Raw genomic sequence first — 21,915 nt, 5'->3', positions numbered from 1 at the left:
TTCCCATCTCAGAAAGGGTTTAAGCTATTTGACGATTCAGTTGAGTGGACTGACAGATCCTACATGTACACATGAGTCACCCTGGATCAGAAGTAACTGAAACAGCTATAAATGGAAGAGTCGGTGACCCTTTGGACTGGGAAGCCATGGGAAAATAAGGGAGAAAGAAGTAACCCACAGTTTTCAATCTTTCTTCTCTCCAACTCAGTGATGACCTAGAGCCTCAGAGCACCACAAACTGAGACTGCCTTGTTTATGACTGACGTCTTCTGTTTCTCTTCCAGCTGAGTATCAAGAAATACCTCCTGGTGTCTATGCCTCTGTGGGTAAAGCACGTCTCTGAAGAACAGATCCAAGGTTTTGTTGAAAACCTAATGGTGGCAGTTTTTAAAGCAGCTTCCCCACCTAGCCATCCCGAGTTGTGCCCAAGCGCCTTACAGGGTCTGAGCCAGGCCATGAAACTGCCCAGCCCTTCCCACCACCTCTGGAGTCTGCTCTGTGATGCTGCGGGGAGGATTTCTGACCTTCTGCCAAATAGGATTCGGGTAAAGCACAGAAATATTTACATTCCTGACATTCTATGCTGGGGCTTCTTTAAAGTCATTTTGGCAAAGCAGGCTGGGAATGTTTGAAGAATATGGGTGGGAAGACTAGCAAGAAATAACCACATTTTTCACTAGGAGTGTATTTGTTTCCAAGATCTAAGTGGAGGTTGAGTAGTAGAACCAAAGTTTTGAGCAAGCTTAGAGATGAGTTAACCAGTGCTGTACCAGCTGCCTGCCAGAGATGAGTAAGCACAGAAATCCCTACCCAGGGCACCTTGACGACACTGTCTTATTTATCATATCTGTCATAAGTTATCACTTTATTATCATTTATTCATCACTATCTTACTTTTCACTTTCTACCCTATGGTTTCATGCCGGCCCTTCCCCTCCTACTACGAACCTCTACACTGAAGTTTCACAACAAGGTTCAGATCTGCTTAGAATAATGGACTTACGAGAGGGAGAGAAAAGTACAGCCAAGCAAACACACAGAACAGTGGAGAAGACATTTTTCAATTGTGAAAAGACAGACCGTGTGTTTTGGTTTGGTAGCATTAGAATCTCATCAGCAGCTGTTACTGGGGATAAACAAGTCTAATAAATTCATCAGAATATTAATAGACTTGATATTATTGTCTTGCATTGTATTTTGACATGTTTGAGATTTGTCTTTGTCAGAGAAGTGATCTCGAGCTGTACATCAGTGTAGCCAAGTGCCTCTCGGAGATGACGGATGAAGGTGCCAACCAGCTTTCCCAGATTACCCAGGTAACAATGTGTCCATCTATGCATATTTTCACTGTTGAGGCAGAGATTCCACTTGAAGAGTTGTTTACAATATCTTTTTGGCTGAATGTGGTTTTACATCAAACTTGTTACTGGATAACTTTAGGGAGCTGACTTTTTCCTTCACTTGGCAGATCTGGTGGCCAGCCTGGTGTTGTGATCGGTGTTTAATGCATACTGTCTAGATGGATAGATGGATAAATAACTTGGTAACACAATTTCTTACACTTTGTCAAGTATACTTTTGTTACCCATTGGCAAAAACAAGAATAGGACAATGTCTTCGAGATAATACCCACAGAATGGGAATATTCTAATAATCTGACCAAAGAACTTGCTGGTATGTTGAAGGCATAAACAAATAGTTCTTTTCTCACCACTTCTTCTTTATTTTTTATTTTATTTTATTTATTTTTTTGTTACCCGATACTGGCCTTTTGTAATGCAGAAGGGTGGTCATTTGAAAAACAAGTACTGTTAGTCCTGACAAAATTGACAAGTAGCCCCCAGACCCAGTCACATAATGAAGTAAATACAAAATGCTTTGTGAAGTTGGAGTTCCAAGTAATCATCAAATATTTTGGCATAAATACATTCCAATTGGTGTACTTATTTGAATAGAACCTTTCATACCATGTAGTACCATGAGCCCCTCATCCCCAGTTGCTGGTAATTATCTTGTCTCTGTCAGGTTTGCTTATTCAGTTGGATCCTTGAATATTTGTGTCACACAGCAGTGGTTTTCAACCTGGGGTCTCTGGGCCTGGTGCTGATTAGAAATGGGAATTCTCAAGTCCCACTTGAGACCATGGGACCTAGCAGTCTATATTTGGATAGTCTCTCCAACCAGGCAATACTGGTACATCCTAGGGTTGAGAACCACTATTACAGTGTTTGGCTCTCAGCATTTTGGAGATTTGCTTATTTTAAACAGAGAGAAGCAGTTCAGGGAAGTGGTAAGAATGAGTCTAGATTTTTACTGCTGTTGAGTGAGATCCAGATTTGCAGCTTGTGAACAGTGTGATCTTAGTCAAGTTTTATAACCTCTTGGTTTCCCTGTCTGTAAAATGGGTTCAATAGCATCTACCTCTTAGGGTTGTCTGGAGACTTAGATGACCTAGTCCATAATAAGTACTTGGAACAGTACCAGCTCAAAGCAAGAACTCAGTAATTACTTAGCACCACATTCTTCCTTGATATTGCATCAAAAGTCAACAACTGGTAGTTTCTTCAAAATAATTTGCAATTCTCCAGAACCATGCCAAGGAAGTTTGCCCACTCTGACATTAAAATCCGTTGGTTTGTTTTGAATGTCAGCTCTTTGATAGATATATGATTTCCTAATACCATACACTGGTCATTTGGAAAATGCTGGCTTGTCAAGTTTTGAAGGCCTTCCAAATGTTGGTATGTTTTATAATATAATACTAAAAACATCATTTTTGTTGTGATCCTCAGAAGTCTTATCCAAAAAGCAATCTACACACTGGGAGGTTGTCAAGCTCAAAAAAGTAGACAAATTTTTTTCTGAAAATCTAATTTTTATTAGATGATATAAATTTAATTATTGGCAACAAATATTATGAAGTATTTGCCTTGGTGTGATGGGCTCATTTCTTCAAGTTTTTGGTAAAATAGTCTGTATAACGGGCAGTTAAAATAGCCATAGTTTGTCGTCATTCTTTCAAGGAAGTAGTGCCCATATATAGAACAATCTTAGTTCTCAACTCCACCTTATCAGTGTTTTCCTTGACACAACTATGAAGCTCAGATACACAGCTGAATCCCTTATGCATATTTCCCTGGCTTGTTTTTTATTGTTTACATTAAGTATAACTGCATCTCAATTTATTTGTTTGTTTTATGTGTAGAAGTGTTTTATCTGCATGTATATCTGTGTATTATGTGCATGCCTGGTGCCCATGGAGGTCAGAAGACAGTGTCAGATCCCCTAGGGCTGGACTTACAGATGGTTATAAACCACCATATGGGTGTTGGGAATTGCACTGTTGTCCTGGAAGAGTAGCAAATGCTTTTAACCACTGAGCCATCTCTCTTGTCCCTTATAAATGGATTTTAAAAAAAAATTAAGTGGCATTAAAAATGCAATGGATACTAAAATAGTTTGGTGGACTTAGAAAATAGTCTTGACCTCACAGAACCTCTCAAAGGGTATTGGGATCCCCAGGATTCTGGGTCAGATTTTGAAAACTGCTGCACTAAATATATATTAAGTGTTTAGACTGGTATTTGGAACATGGTGAACATAGCATGTGTTGTGTTATTACTATGTATGCTTACTCGCCAACCTCCGAACATATTCATAGTTTTCATGAAAAAACAAGTGTGGCACTGCGGCCTTCTGTCGCATGTACAGGCAGCTAGGCTCTGCCACAGGAAGTGGATAGTTTTAGTGCTTGCGGAAATCACATCAAGATTGCCTTTGCCTTGCAGTTCTGTTGATCACTAATGACTGGACAATCCCTCCCCCACAGGACAACCTAGAAAAGGCTGCCTTTGTCCGACTGTACTTAGTCTCTCAAGGACGACTCCCCTTGATGAGCCTCACTGATCTGATCACGGCTGCTCTGCAGCACCAGGAGAAAGAGGCTCTGGCCTGGATGATTCTGCACAGCTTATACCAGGCACGCATTGTGAGCCATGCCAACACAGGTGAGGACGCAAACAGTGGCCTGCTGTCTCTCTCCAGCTGTACATGTCTCCTCAACTTAAAAGCTAACTTGTGTGCCCAGGGCTCATGATGTGAAATTCCCAGATAATCAATAAAAATATTATGGATCAAAGAAAAAAAAACCTAGCTTGTTTGCCGATGCGGGTCTGGTCTTACCCCAGATGAATGAATAGTGCCTTCAATGGACTGTAGCTCACACCATCTATTTCTTGGGTATAGGAATGAGTTCTTTGGAGGATTTTTATATTATTTTTGTTCCTCTAGACTAAGTCCTGAACCTGTGGGTTGCAACCCCTTTAAGGGGGTCAAATGCCCCTTTCACAGGGGTCCCATATCAGATACCCTGCATATCAGATATTTATATTACAATTTATAACAGTATCAAAATGACAGTCATGAAGTAACAGCGAAAATAATTTTATAGCTGGGGGTCACCACAACATGAGGAACTGTATTCCAGGGTTATAGTGTTAGGAAGGTTGAGAACCACTGCTCGAGACCCTCATGGATACAGACACTAAGTTAGAACCACTGCTCTAGACCCTCATGGATACAGACACTAAGTTAGAACCACTGCTCTAGGCCCTCATGGATACAGACACTAAGTTAGAACCACTGCTCTAGACCCTCATGGATACAGACACTAAGTTAGAACCACTGCTCTAGACCCTCATGGATACAGACACTAAGTTAGAACCACTGCTCTAGACCCTCATGGATACAGACACTAAGTTAGAACCACTGCTCTGGACCCTCATGGATACAGACACTAAGTTAGAACCACTGCTCTAGGCCCTCATGGATACAGACACTAAGTTAGAACCACTGCTCTAGACCCTCATGGATACAGACACTTAGTTAGAACCACTGCTCTAGACCCTCATGGATACAAACACTAAGTTAGAATCACTGCTCTAGACCCTCATGGATACAGACACTAAGTTAGAACCACTGCTCTAGGCCCTCATGGATACAAACACTAAGTTAGAATCACTGCTCTAGACCCTCATGGATACAGACACTAAGTTAGAACCACTGCTCTAGGCCCTCATGGATACAAACACTAAGTTAGAACCACTGCTCAGACCCTCATGGATACAGACACTAAGTTAGAACCACTGCTCTAGACCCTCATGAATACAGACACTAAGTTGCTTCTGTCAGTTTTACTTTAGTTTTCCGAACACACAGATGGAAATTGATTCTGCCACCCCAAAACCATTTTCTATCATCAGGCAGATGACAGACTTCTGATTATTCTGCTGTATTGAGCACAGGAAAGTACAGGAGGACTGTATAACAGCTAACTACTGAGATCCAGCATGACTGCCTAGTTTCTGTCCAGATCTCTCCTGATGTGTTCAGTTTTCAGAGAAAAGCCTCCAACAAGTGTGTTCTATCACTATCGAGTAAGGGGGGGCTTAAAGAAGGATTCACTTAAACATAAAGGCTAAAATAGTGTAAAAACTTTATTGTGGGCAGTGACATCTCAAGGACTGCTGCATCTTAAAGCTGTCTAAGGAATCCTGAGCACTGGTCCTGCTTCAGTTGTGATGGTTATTGCTGATCTGTTTCAGGTGTGTTGAAGAGACTGGAGTGGCTCTTGGAGCTGATGGGTTATATGAGAACCCTTGCCTACCAACCAGCATCTGTTCAGAGTGTGGCTCTTGATGAGGTACATTGAGAAGCTGTGGGCTTACCTGAAAATGTAAAATGTCCCATTTCTTTCCCAGGAGAGGACCCCATGGCCGTCTTTACTGCTGTAACAAATACCCGAGGTCATCGGCTTACAAAGTGAAAACATTCATTTGGTTCACACTCTGGGAGTTCTAGCCCAGGATCCATTGATCCCACAGCTTTGGACCTGTGGTGAAGTGACAGGTCATGGAAGGAGTGTGTGGCTGAGCCAGATCTAAGACTCATAGTTCTTTTCGGATCAACCTCCCCCGCCCATACAAAAAAATCTCCCCCTAGCTACTGCCTCCTATAGGGTCTACTGCTTTCCAATAGTGTCACCCTGGGAACTGCGCCTGGAAGCCATGGCCTTTGGGGTGAGCCGAGATCCAAAATCAAACACACTCTCACAGTATTTCTTCTTTTTATTATGAGAAACACTGGCAGTGACTCTTGATGTGGTTCTGGATATTCTCAGGACTGTCTTTTGAGGATTTTTCCCCCCAAGACAGGGTTTCACTGTGTAGCCCTGGCTGTCCTGGAACTCATTCTGTAGACCAGGCTGGCCCTGAACTCAGAGATCCACCTGCCTCTGTCTCTGAAGTGAAGAGACTAAAGGCGTGCACCACCACCACACCCTGGCAAGAAATACTTTTAACAAAACATGTTCTTAGATGCGTGGGACTCAAAGAACGTTAGGTAGAGAGGGAACCTAGGGTCCTCATACAGAATGTGTGGAAATGTCAGGCTCAGGCCTCTTCTCTGGCTCACATGTAACTAAAAATGCCTAGAATGAAGAGATTCCTGACGTGTATGCAGATCACATGTGTGCCAACCCCTGCATGCGACACGTGGAGAGGGTTCTCGTCATATCTGCACCGTGACCTATAATACCCCCAAGGAAAAGGCCTCTTGTAATGGGTAGTTGTAAAAACACCCAATAATACAAACATAGTTCTTTCCTACTTTTTTTTTCTTAATTTTCTTTGTAGGCATTCTTCCTGGTCGAGTATAATTTTCATAGCCTGATACATTCTTTGAAATCCTGTACCGTTTGTCTGAAGAGTTGTGTGTCTTTTTGCAGTTACTGATTTTTTTTTTTTTTTTTTTTTTTTTTTTGCTTTTTGAGACAGGGTTTCTCTGTGTAGCCCTGGCTGTCCTGGAACTCTCTTTGTAGACTAGGCTGTCCTCGAAACTCATAGAAATCCATCTGCCTCTGCCTCCAAGTGCTGAAATTAAAAGCATGTGCCACCTGATGTTGTTAAATTTTTAATTCATCAGTTAGGATCTTAAGAGACTGAAAAATACTTTTTAAAAAAAAACTTTTTCAACTAATGCAGTCTCTTTTTTTTTTCTGACTTCCTGAGCTTTTATTAACTTTGTTTTCTTACAAAAATCTCAAATCACTTAACATGCAAATTAGCTGGAAAAAGTATAATTGAAATCACAGTAATTCAGCATCTTGGAAGTGTCTCCATTACCATGTCTAAAATCTTTTACAAGTATCTAATGTAGTCTGAAGGATGGATGGATTCCAGACAGATTTTTTTTTAATGCCTAAAGATAAACCTTTTATTGTTTAAAAATAAAATCAGATGTTTCATATTTTTAAAAATCAGTTTTGTCTATATAACAAATACCTTTCTTAGTTTATTTATCTCTTTAAAACACCAGAAAAGGAAGAGTATTTAGATCTTGATATGATTAAGAATAAATTTTATTTCTCTTGAAATGTTGGAGGAATAATCCAGCCTCACAGAAGGAAGAATCAGGAACCTTCTCAAGCGCAGTGGCAGGGAGGCTCCTCAGTCAGCTTGGAACTGAGTTTGCCGATCACGTAGTTCCTCTTCTGGGGCAGCAGGAGTGGTAAGAGGCGGGAAGACGGCCTTGCATCACGGTGGAGGCTGTGCTTGTGAACTTGTGCCACTTTGAATAGAGCCTATGATCTCATGCTACTTGTACTTTCTTAACAGGCTTTGGACTTCTTGCTGCTGATATTTGCAGCTGCAGTGGTGGCGTGGGCAGACCATGAGGCCCCACTTCTCCTTGGCCTCAGTGCCAGTTGGTTGCCATGGCATCGGGAGAATGGGCCTGGTGGGCCAGCAGCAGCCTTGCTTGGCAAGAGTCCGATGCATAGAGTCACCGTGCAAGAGGTTCTCACTCTCCTTCCCAGTAGCATGCTTTTGCTGCTACAGAAAGAGCCATGGAAAGAACAGACCCAGAAGGTGAGGGGTGGCAGCCACCTGTTTAGCAGGGCAGGCAGGCTTTTGTCTCCAGCAGTTGCTGCTATGGGCTGGAAGTGGGAATTAAACAAAGCTTGGATCACACCAAAGGCTTTCATACTCAGCCCCGAGTATCACTCTTACGCCATGTCCTAGAGGCTGAGGCCCGCCTAGGCTCATGGTATCTGTTGTCTAGAAGCAGCACTGATGGCAGCAACAACTCATTTATGGTGAGGGTGCAGCAGAGATAAAGCTTGTATCTTTGTTCACTTGTCGAGGGCACATGTGCTCTTGATCCTGGGTGGAAGGGATACATTTTACCTCCCAGCCTTGAAGTCAGGACACATAGACAGACAGACTCAAGATTCGGGATGGTGTGCTGTGTGGGATATGAGGTGAGAAGTAAGAGAGGAACATGGGCTCATGTCCAGGGGTGGCTCAGAGAACGTTCTAGAAGAAGTGTAGGTCTAGAGTCTTACTGTAACACAGTAAAGGGTCTGCCTGGCTTCCTCTATCTCACAGAGCCACCATGTGTACCTGGCGTAGCTGGCCTGTTCTAGAGCTTGAGCAGGGTTTTGTTACAGCCTGATGCCATCACCCCTGACCTCAGGAAAGCCCGTGTCATAGGAGGCACTTTGGGGCTTAGTCCTCAAGTGTGCAGACTTAACAAAACACATGGAAATATTGTCTCCTCTACTTGGCTTTATCCGGCTCCATCCTGTCTTTAATATAGCTGATTGGAAGATTCTTCTTTGAATCCCATTTAATCAAAACTGGATTGTTATGATATTGAAAACTTTAAACTAATAATGTGTTGCTTTTTCTTGAGATATGAAGATTAATCCTTAAAAACATTCTGAACCGTGAACCCGGCTTAGCTACACCAACCCCACTGACTGTCTCAGCTGAAGGGCCTCTCACAATTAAGTCAGATAAGAATTAAGAGGCTGTTGCAAGCTTTGAATTTTATGTTCAGCTTTTAACCCAAATAAATGTAGCCTCTTCTGTTATTTCCAGACTGGGACACTGTTCACTTTGGATATGGGATAGACATCTTAAATTGATTATATATTTGTAGTGACTGTTAATCTACTAGTAAGTTATTAAACAAACTGAGGAAGGAAAATTCACAAGCCTATTATCCTTGACCAAAATGCACATGGAACCAGTGAGAGGTAGCGTGATACAGAGAAAATAGCTTTGCAGCCAGGTAGAGCTAGGCTCAAATCTTGACCCTGCTGTTCAGAGGGATGTGACTTGGGCAAGGTCACTGACCTCTCTGAGCCTCTCAGGGTGACTAGAGACAATGTTAATGATAAACTAAAGTCCTCCGGGCCCATGTCCAGCTTACTCTGTCTGCACTAGGTCTTTGTGTATTCACTAGGGGAAGTGGGTTAGACTTCGTAAGGCCTTTTGATTTGGGAGTCATGTCACCTCTGCACCCCTCCACCCTTTAATGTTCTTCTAACACCCATCTCATTTCTACTTCTCCAGCCTCAGCAGGAATTGCTAAGAGGCTGTTGCCCTTCTCCTACTGTATGCAGGCCCAAGAGACTGGCTGAGCTCATGCTGATGGTGGGATTTACTTCACTGACAATGTTCTTTCTCACCCTAGTTCATTGACTGGCTGTTTAGTGTCATGGAAATTCCTAACGAAGCCTTTGCAGCAAAGTCCAAGGATCTTTTGAAAGGTATTACTTCATGCTTTATGCCTAACATGGGGTAAAACCACCCATTGGTGGCTGTGATGTGGAAGAGCAGAATTGGACACATGGTTTCAAAAAGTGTCCCTAATGTGACATTGCAAATCAGGAAAATGGATTAAAAAGGAGGACCAGTGCCTTTAAACTTAACTTTTAGAGAAATGGTATTAAGTATTTTATTATAATGGTAAAATAATTAAAATCTGCAAAATTCTGAAAAGTAAAAATATAGCAAACAGAAATTCAAACAGAGTTCTGTAGACAGTTTTGATGGTTTCCCTAAGTTTTTCTCCATCCTGTGTATGAGGACTCTTTTAGCATATTTGTAATGTGAAACTACTGGAAAAGTACACATAGACAGTTCTGATTTCACTTTCATGGTTTAACATTATTTTAAATCCTAGAACACATTCTCATCCTAGCTTCCAGTAATAATTGATGCTGCTTAGTGTTTTACCATGGCAACTAGTCATTGCCCATGCTATCAAGCACTTCCAGAGTTTTTTCATGGTTTCACACTTCTCCATGGACTGGCACATGTGACTGTAGGAAACCCCTACACATAGACAGTTCTGATTTCACCTTTCATGTTTTAACATTATTTTAAATCCTAGAACGCATTCTCATACTAGCTTCCAGTAATAGTTGATGCTGCTTAGTATTTTGCCGTGGGAACTAGTCATTGCCCATGCTATCAAGCACTTCCAGAGTTTTCGTGGTTTCACACTTCTCCATGGACTGGCACATTATGACTGTAGGAAACCCCAAATGTGGAAGATCTTTCTGAAAGTTTTGTAGAGTCTTAAACTCAGATATGAGGTGTGATTTGGCCCTTGGCCTCATGACTTGAAATAGCTTGTACTTGTCATGTATGTCTTGGGACTCAGGGTTCTGAAGCCAGTGGCTACTGCAATGTCCTTTGCATGTCATAAGACATTGATTGCACTGAGAACTGCCATCCCACTGGCCTACCCTGTGATGATTTATCTATCTTGGAGTCATAGTATGATGCATATTTTACTTTAAAGAAGGTGTAATATTTTTATTACTAAACAGCCAAGAATTCTGGTGAATGGGAAGCATGTAGATGGGGGTCAGTGCCTGAATGTGATTCTAATACAGCGCAGAGCTTCACTGGGAATCAGGGCTGTGATTAAGATATTTTTACTTTATCCATGTCTAGGGACTTGCTGATAAGACTCTATTTGTATGCTGCAGGGAGTTTGGGCTGGTGGTTGTTTCAAACATGTGCTATCTTCAGTTCCAAATCTAACAACTGATATCAATAAAGAAAACAATCACTTGGCTTAAGGAATCACACCTTTACTAGATTACAGTGTCATTGGCTTCCTAGAATGACCTGGGTTCCCTACATTCCTTCACATTCTTTTATTTGACATAATATCTGAATATATTCATATTCTAGACTAAGATAAGAAATATGTAATAGTTACTAAAAGATATTATTCAGAATTTCTAAAAGATATTATTCAGAATTTCTCTACTTTAAATTTCTCCTTGGGTCATATAACACAGTAGGAAATACATACATTACAGACACATGTCCAAATAAAATTTAGTGTGGTACACTTGCATCATTGAGCACAAGAACTCAGCCTTATTATAGGTGTGGAGTTTTCTCTTTAATTAAGCATTTAATGGAGTTAATCGTGTTCATGTATAAAAGAACACAAATTTAAAGTAAATTATTACAGAGGGAATATACTCATGTAAATAGTAATGGCATTAAGAAAAACAATATCACTAGCATGTCAAACATCATAGTTCTGCAAATTTTCCTATTTACAGATTTATAGGATAACTTTCAGAAAAGAAAAAAAACACCAACTACCTTTGCAACCTGTAAAACCTGTGGGGGTTTCTTTTTTGCGGGGGGGGGGGGGTTTGTGGGGGGGCGCTGTTGAAATAATAAATTCTGCTAAGATGTGGGAATCATTAGTTTTGAAGACTAGTCAAGTAGGGAAGTGCCAAGTTCTGTTTTGACACCTTTTTGATCAAAATGACCTTTTCAGCACAGCTCTGTCAAGTGCATCTGTATGCTCTGTGTTCTTGTCCTCTTAGCCACCCTGCTGTCCTTGAGAGTTCTCCCAGAGTTTAAGAAGAAAGCTGTTTGGACCAGAGCGTATGGCTGGTGACATTCTCAGGAACCAGCAGCATTCCCCGCTGAATGAGGCAGACCAGATAAACAGAAGTTTTCCATGACTGGTGTCTGAGATTGGTGAGAATTGATCCTCCCAGTTAGAGGCCATGAGAAGGTGGCTCCATACTGACATCTCAACTTGTGTGTGGCCAGGAAAGGGGTGCATTACTTGGGTACCCGGGTATTTGAAACTGAAATAAGAACATGCCTTCTCTATGTCCTGAGTTCATTGTAAAAATTTTCTTTTCTTTATGAAAACTGAATTATATTTTCTCTCCCTTAAATTCTAGTAAAATAATCTTGTGAAATTTGTGCAGTGTGACTTATTTTTAAGTGTGTGGGGAGATATTGCCAGTGAAAGCAAACTGTAGAGGTGACAAGGGTATGATGAAGCCACAGAAGAAGTCAGTGAGTTAGACAAATTTTATTCCTGTTGATAAAACACAAGAGAACTGCTAGGCACATTCAGATTGCGAGGCATGACACCGACTGGTACCCAGGTTAGGTTCATCAGCGATGGGTATAACTCCTGTGCTTGGATGTCATGAGTGCAAGAAAAAGTTCTCTCACAACAGCAGTCGCCGCAAAGGAGACTTAATTCACATTGATGTTGGTCTGATGGATCCCGTGATGCTGTGATCTGTTCCTCTGGAGACTCTGCCTCCTACTTGGCAAGGTGTCTGCCAGCAACCTCAAAGGTAAAGAAAGGTTCTTTTCCCCACAGGCACGGGAGAAGCAGCACTGGGAGAAGGACCCCAGAAGCCATGTGGGTCTCTGAACAGTATCTGGTCCTTGGCAGGTGGGATACACTCAGTGACCAGGCCTAAGTCACAGAGGAGGCAGCCCCAAGCAAACCCTCTGAACTAAGTTTCCCCAGGAGAAAGATGTAGGATGCTAGACAAGCAAAAAAGGATAAATATCTTCTCCATAGATCAGTTTTGTTTTTTTTTTTTTTATAAGTACAGCTCACTTTACTAGAATGATTCGTGGCCTAAAGGTTTGTGATAGTATCACAATTTCAGCTACTGCCATGACGAGCGACTCGGGCAGCATTTTAACTTGGATGCTCACTAATTACCGTGACTTCAACTGGGGCTCAGTCATATAAATGTACAAACAGGGAATCATTAGGAAGCAAAGTCGTGACACTGATGTCAGGTGCTTTTTGTATCTGCCATACAGACAATGCCTGGGGCTTCACAAACACCATAAAACTTCTGCTACTAACAGGTGGCACTTATCTTCTTGTCCCAAAGTGCACCTGGCAAGTTCAGAGTAGCGCTACTAATTTTATTTTCCAGATATATAATTTCTTTACAAGTTGGACTACAAGGAAATAAGTTTCAGCCAAGCGAGAAAGAGGTGGTAGCAATTTACAGCAGCTTTTTCTCATCCCCTGTGTGCTATTGTATACTCCCTACTATCTAGAAACTGAAAGTCATCTAGCATTTGCTGTTGGGTGCCAGACCATGAGTACACTAGACTTTTCATTTGCCTTAGCTTGTTTGAAGTCTTGAACAATACTATAGGGAGCATTGTTTTCTATTTTAAAATGGAACACAAATATTTAATAAGTGGGAGAGTTTTACCTGAAACCAAGGTCCTAGAGCCTAAGATCCAAAGCCTTTTCTACTGCATCAGACACCTTGGCTCCCACTCTAAGGTGCAGATCTGCTAAGAGAAGCACCAGGCCTTTGGCACTTGGAAGCTTGGGACTAGTGTAGCAAACCAAGTTCGTGTGCATGCATTAAAGAGCTCTGGATTCCAGAGTACCTTGAAAATACAGGAGACAATGAGCCCTGAAGAGGAAGTGGGCACTGTAGACATCATGAATCAGCAACTAAACATTTGCTGATGCCCAAGGAAAGGAAGAATCTGCCTAGACTTCAGATTTCAGATTTCTCATGGCTTTTCAACCTAATTTCTTCTCAAACCTGGTATTTCCTCCTGTCCTTCACGAGAAAACAGAAGCTTACAAAAAGAAGGAAATAAAGTAATCCTCAGTCCTCTTAACTAGTTCTTTCTGCTTTGAGCAGTCATGGATGGAAGTCATGTGGTTTTCTGCTGATTGGACCTCTAAGGATTCCAAATTAGTGACTCTAAAGAGTAAACTCAAAGGTATACCAATGAAATAATAACCTGCCCCTGGTTAGCTGTATGACCCCCATGTAAGAGTTACATTGTTCCACCAAGATGCTCGCTCTCCGCTTTTACACAAGCAAGCTGCTGCTGCTTTTTTAGACCATGTTCTGAACTACATAAAGGAAGTCTTTGTTTCAAGTCCTCTCTTGTCAGATCTTGAAAACACAAGTTGCCAAGACAAATAGTATTTGGGGATGCACCCGGGTAGGGTTAAACCTACATTGTGCCTTAAGGAGGTATCCAAACACAGATTGGATTTGAAAAGTATGCATTTGGCAAAGATGTGGGTATCTGTGCAATTATCTAAAATCATGTTACAGTAATAATGTAATAACTCCATAGTAACCAAGGGGCTGCTAAAAACATCTTATGACGAATTAGTAGATGTTAACTTCTTTTGGAGTGGAAGTATTTGGAGATGGGCTTTGGGAAGTAAGTAGGGGTGAAGAGGGAGCCTTTCTGAAGATTAGTGAGTTCACAAGAAGGGACTTGGGAGAGGTGTTTTCTTTCTCTACCATGTGGGCACACAGCAAGGAGGCATCCATCTGTATCTCACACTCAAGAATCAGTTGTCACTTGCTATCTTGGTATTGAGCTTTTTGATTTCCAGAATCACTCAATTTAATAGTATTTTGTTGCAGCAATCCAAACTAAGAGAGCAGTGGATAACAAGAGGCGAGGCACCACTGTACTCAGAGCGTAAATGTGGAGAAGCAGCTTTGAAGTTAAGTAGAAGATGGAAGAGTTTTAAGATGCTGAGATCATCTTTTAGGGTTTGATAAAAGTGATTGTGGTCAGAGCTGAGGAAGAAAGGACATCTGGAGTGGAAGCCTCGTTTTCTTAGAGAACTCATCATCACACAGATTCAGGCTGATAAGTTGCCCCTATGTGACTTAGGAGGCAGCTCTGATCATCTTTGATTCACCCTTCCCTGGTCTTAGAAAAGAATATATATATATGTGTGTGTGTGTGTGTGTGTGTGTGTGTGTGTGTGTGTGTGTGTGTGTGTATATATATATATAAAATGTACGTGTGTGTGTGTGTATCTCCAAGAGCACAAGGGGCCATTCTGTCAAGTTCTAAGAAATCCAACTGTCTTCCTATCTCTATTAACTACAGCTCAGACTAGCAGTGTTCCTGATAGAGTAGCTGATCAGATCTACAGTTCACATCTATGCTAACCTTACTGAATTGGCTAGCATCTTGCTCTTGGACATCCAAGCCTCCAGAACTGTAAAACATAGATTTCTATAGTTTTGCAACCAAGTCCTATGGGAGGGGATTGCAATTTGTGATATAGCAGTGGCCTGAGCTAAGTCACAGAAGATGTTTGATAGGCATCTAAATATATGTAATGTTCAAGGTGATTGGCTCTAAGGGCAGGGGCATTTGTCTGCAGAGTATCTAAGTAGATGTAATGTTCAAGGTGATTGGTTCTAATGGTGCGGCATTTGTCTATAGAGTATGTTATCCTAGAATTAAAGAGGATACTTTACAGCGTTCCTGTCCTATAAATCTGCTAGTTGTTATTGCAGAAGTTCATCAGTTGGTTTCTCAGTCAATTGAACTTACTCCACTGAATCTATTTCTCATTAACTTTACACGAAAACATTCAGACTTCACGCAGTATAAATGTAACCTGTGTGAAGTCCACAGCCTTGGTGTAGCAAAGGTGTGCTGTGCCTGTTGAAGATTTGTTCGTAAAGCACAGTAGATGTGGAACAGAATCCATGTAATAGATTATTGTTAAGTTCTCTGTTCTTTTACTCTAGCATATACCAGTGTTGTGTTGGCTGCAGGCTGACCCACCAGCCCATCTTCTCTTTTGTGCGATGGGCAGGGATGCTGCCTCACATTTTCTTCTGTTTGGCAGAAATGACTCTGAGGACATCTTTTCTTTCTGTGTAAAGATGGCTGTAGGTGAAATACATACCTATGGTGCAAAAGAAAGTGAGGTTGGTTAACCATTTCTTTGAAAAGATCTGTGGTTTTAGGACACAGGGAGAGGGCCGCTTGAGTTCTAGGAGCAACAGCTGCAAGGGATGCTCAAGCAAAGCACATGAGGAACTGTGCAGATTTTACATGGAAGGGGAATGCAAGCACACGCTTCTGTCCGACTCATCTACCCCTCCCCTCCCCCACTTCTTTGATAGCTTTCTTTACAACCTCTAAACTGTCGTGTTCTTTATTTGGATATGCTATTCTTACACTTGAGAACTGTTCTCTCTCAGACATGGTTATGATCCTGATAATTTGTGAAGGGTAAATAATAGAAGTCTTTTTCCCAGTTTCCTGGAAAACAATGTTAGTTGATTAAGTTTGTTCAAATATAACTTTCTACTAGCCCACACTACATTTGATTAAATTACTTTTAAATAGCTTTACTCTTTGGTTGCAGATTTCCTATATGCGTTACTGTATATATTAATGGGTTCAGTGTGGTTCTTTCCACACGTGCATGTGGCATGCACGGATCAAATCTCACCTCCCTTCTGCCACTCTTGCAGCCCCTCAGGACCACAATTCAATTTTCATGTCAGTTTTTAAATTTTCACATGTAAGAGAGAACATTCTGGCTTGTTTCACATGCCCTCCATTTCCATTCACGGCCCTGGGATAACAGGAATTATTGGCTAAATGCCCCACCGTGGGATCGTGCACCACATTTCCTCTGCCCATCCATGTTGACAAACTCCTGGGCTGGTTCCTGATCTTTCTGTTGTAAATAGTGCCACAGTCATCACGGGTATGCCTTCCCTTTCATCGCCTGCTAACTTCACTTCCTTTTGTCCTCTCTGGGGCGGCTGGATCAGATGGTAGTTCTATTTTTACCTTTTTTGCGGAACTTGCACACTGCTGCAGTAGTAGCCACACTATTGTGTGTTCCCAACAACAGGAGTTTCTTTTTCTCGACGTCCTCACTACCATTTGTTTGTGTTGTTGTTTGACTGATAACAGCCAGTCTGACTGGACTGAAATGGTAGCTCATTGACTGTGTGTCCCTGATGGTCAGTACAATGAAACGTGTTTTTCAGAGTCATTAACTGTTTAAACGTATCCAGATCTATTCAGATCACAAACCCATTTTCTAGTTGTCTGACTTATTTCGTATAAATGTTTGGAGGTCTCTGTGTCTCCTGAGTACTTGGCAACTGTTCTCTGCCCCTCTGCAGATTGTCCCTTTGCTCTGTCATTTGCCTTGCTGGGGAGAAGCTTACTAATTTAATGTCATCTCATTAATCTCGTTAATTCTTCCTTGTGTTTCCTGAGCTGTTGACATCTTATTCAAGGAATTATCATTTGTACCATATCCTGAACTCCTTCAGTGGTACTTTCAGAGTTTCGGGTCTTACATTCAAGCATTTGATAGTTTGAGTTGATTTCTGTGTAGGGTAAGGGTCCGGGTCGTGTGTCAGTCTTCTGCATGTGGATATCTTGTTCTCCCAGCACTCTGTGTTTCTTTCATGTATATTGTTATTGTTGGCATGTTTCTTTCTTTTTCTTTTTTTATTGGCCTTTTATGCCATTGCCACACTGCTTACTACTGATCCTTGTGTCTTGACATTGGCTGTTGGGATGGCTCCAGCTTTGTTCGTTCTGCTTTAGGGTCTTTGGGGCTTACATACTAATTTCATGGGTTTTGTTGTTCTGGGAAGCGTGTTATTTATTGTTTTATTCTTTTTAAAATTATTTTCTTAAGAGCTTATGTGTGACTAGGTGTTTATAGTACTTGCACATGTGTGTGCTGGTGCGTATACCATGTGTGCACTGGTGCGTATACCATGTGTGCAAACGTGTGGCCAGAGGAAGCTCTCGCCTATATCACTCCCTGCCTTATTCCACTGAGACAGGGTCTCTCATTGAACCTGGAGCTGGGCTAGCAGCCAGCGAGCCCCAGCAGTCCTCTTGCTCCTACTTCCACCAGCCCCAGAGGTATAGGTGTAGGGCCACACCCAGCTTTTTGGTGGATGCTGGGGATTCAAATTCAGGTCCACATGCTCATAGAGCACAGCTGTTACCCACTGAGTGATGATTTCAGTCCTCAAAATGTCAACAGTTTAGTTGGAGATTGCATCCCCAGATCACTGAGCAATATGGACATTTAATGACTTCTGCCAATCCATGAAAATAGGCAGTCTTCCCATCTTTTAGTAGCTTCAATTTCTCTCCCAGTGTTCTGTAGCTTTTTTGTAGAGGAATTGTACTTCCTAGTTTGTTCATAGGTATGTTTTGTGGTTATTGTGATTTAGATTTCATTCTTAAATTCTTCCTTAGCAAATCCATTATGTGTGGAAGGGCTTATTTAAAAATGAAAACTAGAAGCATAAAGTCCTAAGTAGACAGAGTTGTTCTGAATGGACTTTGAGTCAGGGAAGGCTGTGGAGTATGTATGTCCAGCTTAGGTGCTGCCCACATGAAAAGCTTTCCCTGCTGGTTCTGTCCTACTACTCAGTCTGTGTCTCTCTCCTAGTAGTTCTGGTGAAGTCTTTAGTTGTCCCCCCAACATGCCCTGTTATTTTTTGTTTGCTTTGCTTTGTTTTTAAGACAAGGTCCCACTCTTGTTCAGGCTGGCCTCAAACTGACAACTTCCTGTGTCATCCTCCCGAGTGCTGAGATTTCAGGTGTGAGCCACCATCCCCAGTGGTAAGATTTTTCTGTGCATCTGCAGCAACATGGATAATTGAACTCCCTTCTTTCCTATGTATCTGCCTTTCCTTCTTCTTGTCTAATTGCTCTGACTAAAATGAATAGGACACTGAGAAAGAGCAAGGAGAGTGGACATCTTGTCTTATTCCTGATAATAGAGGAAATACTTTTTCAGCATTCAGTATATTAGTTGTGGGTTTGTCATGCATAACTTGTTCTTGTATTTTATCATGAATAGATGTTGAACTTTATCAAATGATTTTTCTACTTCTACTCACATAAATTTTATATCTATGGTAGTTTATTGATTTATAGAGGCTGCACCATTTTTGCATCTAGGAATGAAGCCTATCTAATTATAGTGTATGATCTTTCTACATACTTACTAGTATTTTGTTGAGGAGTTCAGCATCTATGTTGATTGGGACTGTTGGTCTATAGCTCCTTTTCATTTACTATTAAATTTTGGTAATGCTGGCCCAAATGATTGCCCATTAATTTGAGAAGAATTGGTACTAGTTACTCTTGGTAAAATCTTGGTAAAATTTAATTGTGAAGCCATCTTATGCTGGCTTTTCTGCATTGGGAGATTTATTACTCGTTTATTACTCATTACTAGCATATCCAGGTTTTTCTATATCCTGTTAAATTTCTCTATCCTTTTGGTTGAATTTTAGTAGGTCTTTTGTATCCAGAAATGTTTCCATTTTCCAATTTGTTAATGGGTAGTTTTTTTTTTTAATAACCCCAACTGATCTTCTGCATTTCTGTACTGTGGGTTGTAATGTCTCTTTTTAACATTTCTAACTTCATTTCTTTGGCTCTTCTATTTTGGGCAGTTATTATAACTGAAAAGTTTATCCACTTTTTTTTGTCCTTTCAAGGAAATAACTAGTTTTATTTCATTGACCCTTGGTATTTCTTATTTTCTGTTGACTTCTGGTCTGATTTTTATTTCTCTCCATACAGTTATTTGGGATTTGGTTTATAATTGCTTTTCTTAATCCTTGATATGCATGGTTAAGTTGTTTCTCTGAAATACTTCTGTTTTTTATGTTTTTACATTGTTCTTGGTATTGTTTTTGATATATCCCACAGGTTTGGGATCCTATATTTCTATTGGTTTCAACAAATTTTTCTTTTGGACTTCCTCAGTGGCCTTCTGTTTGTGGGAGAAAGGGAAAGCAGGGTGTGGCCAGCACCTAAGTTTCTTTGTGGTCCTCTTTGGGCCATGTGCCCTGTCAACCAGAGCAATAGCTGACCCTTAGCATTGCTTAAGGCCGCTGCAGTTTACCCCTGGGGTCAGAAAAGCATCAGAACCACAGAAGTCTTGTCTTACCCTGTAAGTGGCAGGCGCCCATGCTTGTATGTGTGGGGAGGGATGGTCGGCCCCAGCACTGCTAAGATTCTACACTCTACTGACCATACCCTGGTCTCAGAGGGCAAGCTGTCTAGTCCCCTGTATTCAACACGGCTTGCTGGGACTCTCTTCACTCCCCCTCACTCAGAAGAGGATTCCTCCCTGCCTAGTAGTGTAGATAGCATGGCAAGTTCTCAGGTTTTTGTGTCTATTGCTATGCCAGGGTTGTTTGTTGTTGTTTTTTAATATTACAGTGTTCTAGTTTCACCCCATAATTTCTTGCACTCTCCCAAAATGCAGTTCCATACCTATTGCTTGTGTTTTCTTTGTGGAGCAAAGTGCTGATGCCTATACTCAGTCATCTTGAAATCCCACACAAGTATAACTTTGTGTATGTGTTTGTTTTGTTTTTGAGACAGCATCTCTCTCTGTGGCCCTGCCTGGCCTGGAACTCACTATGTAGATCAGGCTGGCCTCCAACTCACAGAGATCTACCTGCCTCTGCTTCCCAAGTGCTGAGATTAAAGGCATGTGTCGCTAAGCCTGGCTCAAGTGTACGTTTTATGTGTGTGTAAGTGTTTTATCTGCATGTATATATGTGCACCACATACATGCCTGCTGCCAGAAGAGAGGGTGTGGATCTCCTGGAACTGAAATTATGGATGGTTCTGAGCTTCCATGTGGAAGCTAGAAACTGAACCCAGGTCGTCTATAAGAGCAGCAAGTGCTTAAGCACAGAGCCATCACTCCACTCCCTCCCCACAAGTGTAAGTTTTTGTTCTCAGTTTTCTTTGAGCCTTTATCACCAACTTTCTATTTGCCTCCTAGGGAGCACTGGCATGTAAAGCCAAACAGAAAACAAAATGGGTATAAATGAAAAAAATAAAAATAGATAATCCTTCTGTTGGGCATTGTGTTTTACAGGTTATGTCTTTGTGGTCAAAAAATGTCTGCGTCCCATGCATCTTGCAAGCATCTTCTCTGCTAGTAGCATTGTTCTTGCTGTAACAGTGAAATTTTGTAATACTTGATTTCACGATGCCCCAAAAAGCATCAAGGGCCTTAATCAGACTATCTAGTTCATTGTGTGTGGGGGCTTCCTTTTTAGTTCTCCCCATACTTACCAATCTGTTTAGGACAATGGCAGCATAAACCACAAGAAGAATGCGAAAACAAAATATCTACTTACCTATGAAGAGCACCAGGAGATACAGCTTGAGCACATAAGGGAAACAGGTAGATATGTCCAACGGCAGCACGGTGGAGTTGGCGCCAAATGATTCAAAATAAGGCAGTGACTGATAGATGGTAAATGCTGTTTAAAGATAGAAGGGTGGTAAAGGTTCCCTTTCTGAGTTACAGGGTTGAGTGTGCACACATATCTTTAATGAAGGAGATTTGTGAATCGGCAACAACAGCTTTGTAATGATTGCTGAATCCTTTAGTGAAAGCTGCAACTTGATATAGAAATCTATGGAATGATCATGTTGCTTAAATTGTTCCAGCATTCTGACTCAGTAAATTATTGCCCACTGTGTACCTGCTGTTGAACCCACACATTTCATGCTTACATAGAAAGACTGTATAGTGCTTCTTAAAATGATGACTTTAAAAGTACATCTGTCTCCTTGCTCACAAACGGGGAGACAGTCGGGTATGGAAAGTGCTACATCTGTTTTCCTCTTGGAGTTACATGACACGTGTTTAACAGTGAAGACTCTGAGAGGTTCTGCAATAATGAAACGGCCCTCCCAGCATTTTGGTGCTTTGACTGGCCTTAGAATGTCTTTTTTCTCCTCTGCCCTAGAAGTACTTACTGGAGCAACTCTGTGAGAAATGCTGACCTAAATTATTCTGTGGGAAGAGGCTAGTTTAGTGTTAGATACATATAGAGGATCCATGAAACTAGATCACATGTGTACATTTTTAAAATAACATTCCTGCAGTAAAATGGCTTCTATAGTTATCTAAGCTGCTGCC

The 21,915-nt window shown here is 41.3% G+C and overlaps 2 protein-coding genes across 4 annotated transcripts in view; one reads left to right on the top strand and one right to left on the bottom strand.

The window, feature by feature from the left end:
• Focad (focadhesin) overlaps positions 1-12,098 on the top strand; it is a 287,598-nt gene extending 275,500 nt beyond the window's left edge. For all 3 annotated transcript variants that reach the window (XM_052717956.1, XM_052717954.1, XM_052717955.1), the window contains 7 exons: positions 285-545; positions 1,227-1,316; positions 3,830-4,007; positions 5,604-5,701; positions 7,674-7,925; positions 9,538-9,613; positions 11,708-12,098. In XM_052717956.1, coding sequence (XP_052573916.1) covers positions 285-545; positions 1,227-1,316; positions 3,830-4,007; positions 5,604-5,701; positions 7,674-7,925; positions 9,538-9,613; positions 11,708-11,781 — 1,029 coding nt within the window. In that variant the 3' untranslated portion in view covers positions 11,782-12,098. The remainder of the gene's footprint in view (positions 1-284; positions 546-1,226; positions 1,317-3,829; positions 4,008-5,603; positions 5,702-7,673; positions 7,926-9,537; positions 9,614-11,707) is intronic.
• Positions 12,099-12,222: 124 nt separating this feature from the next.
• Positions 12,223-21,915, bottom strand: part of Hacd4 (3-hydroxyacyl-CoA dehydratase 4) — a 29,077-nt gene continuing 19,384 nt past the window's right edge. Inside the window, exons 6-7 of the mRNA XM_052717953.1 lie at positions 21,125-21,250; positions 12,223-15,861 (exon numbers count right to left, since the gene is read on the bottom strand). Of these exons, the coding sequence (XP_052573913.1) occupies positions 15,779-15,861; positions 21,125-21,250 (209 nt within the window). The 3' untranslated portion in view covers positions 12,223-15,778. The remainder of the gene's footprint in view (positions 15,862-21,124; positions 21,251-21,915) is intronic.

The sequence above is a fragment of the Peromyscus californicus genome, unplaced genomic scaffold (assembly GCF_007827085.1).
Source record: "Peromyscus californicus insignis strain IS unplaced genomic scaffold, ASM782708v3 Scaffold_5__1_contigs__length_169319896, whole genome shotgun sequence".
NCBI lineage: Eukaryota > Metazoa > Chordata > Mammalia > Rodentia > Cricetidae > Peromyscus > Peromyscus californicus.
Note: the sequence above shows the minus strand (reverse complement) of the source record. Positions and strands in the feature narration are given on the sequence as shown.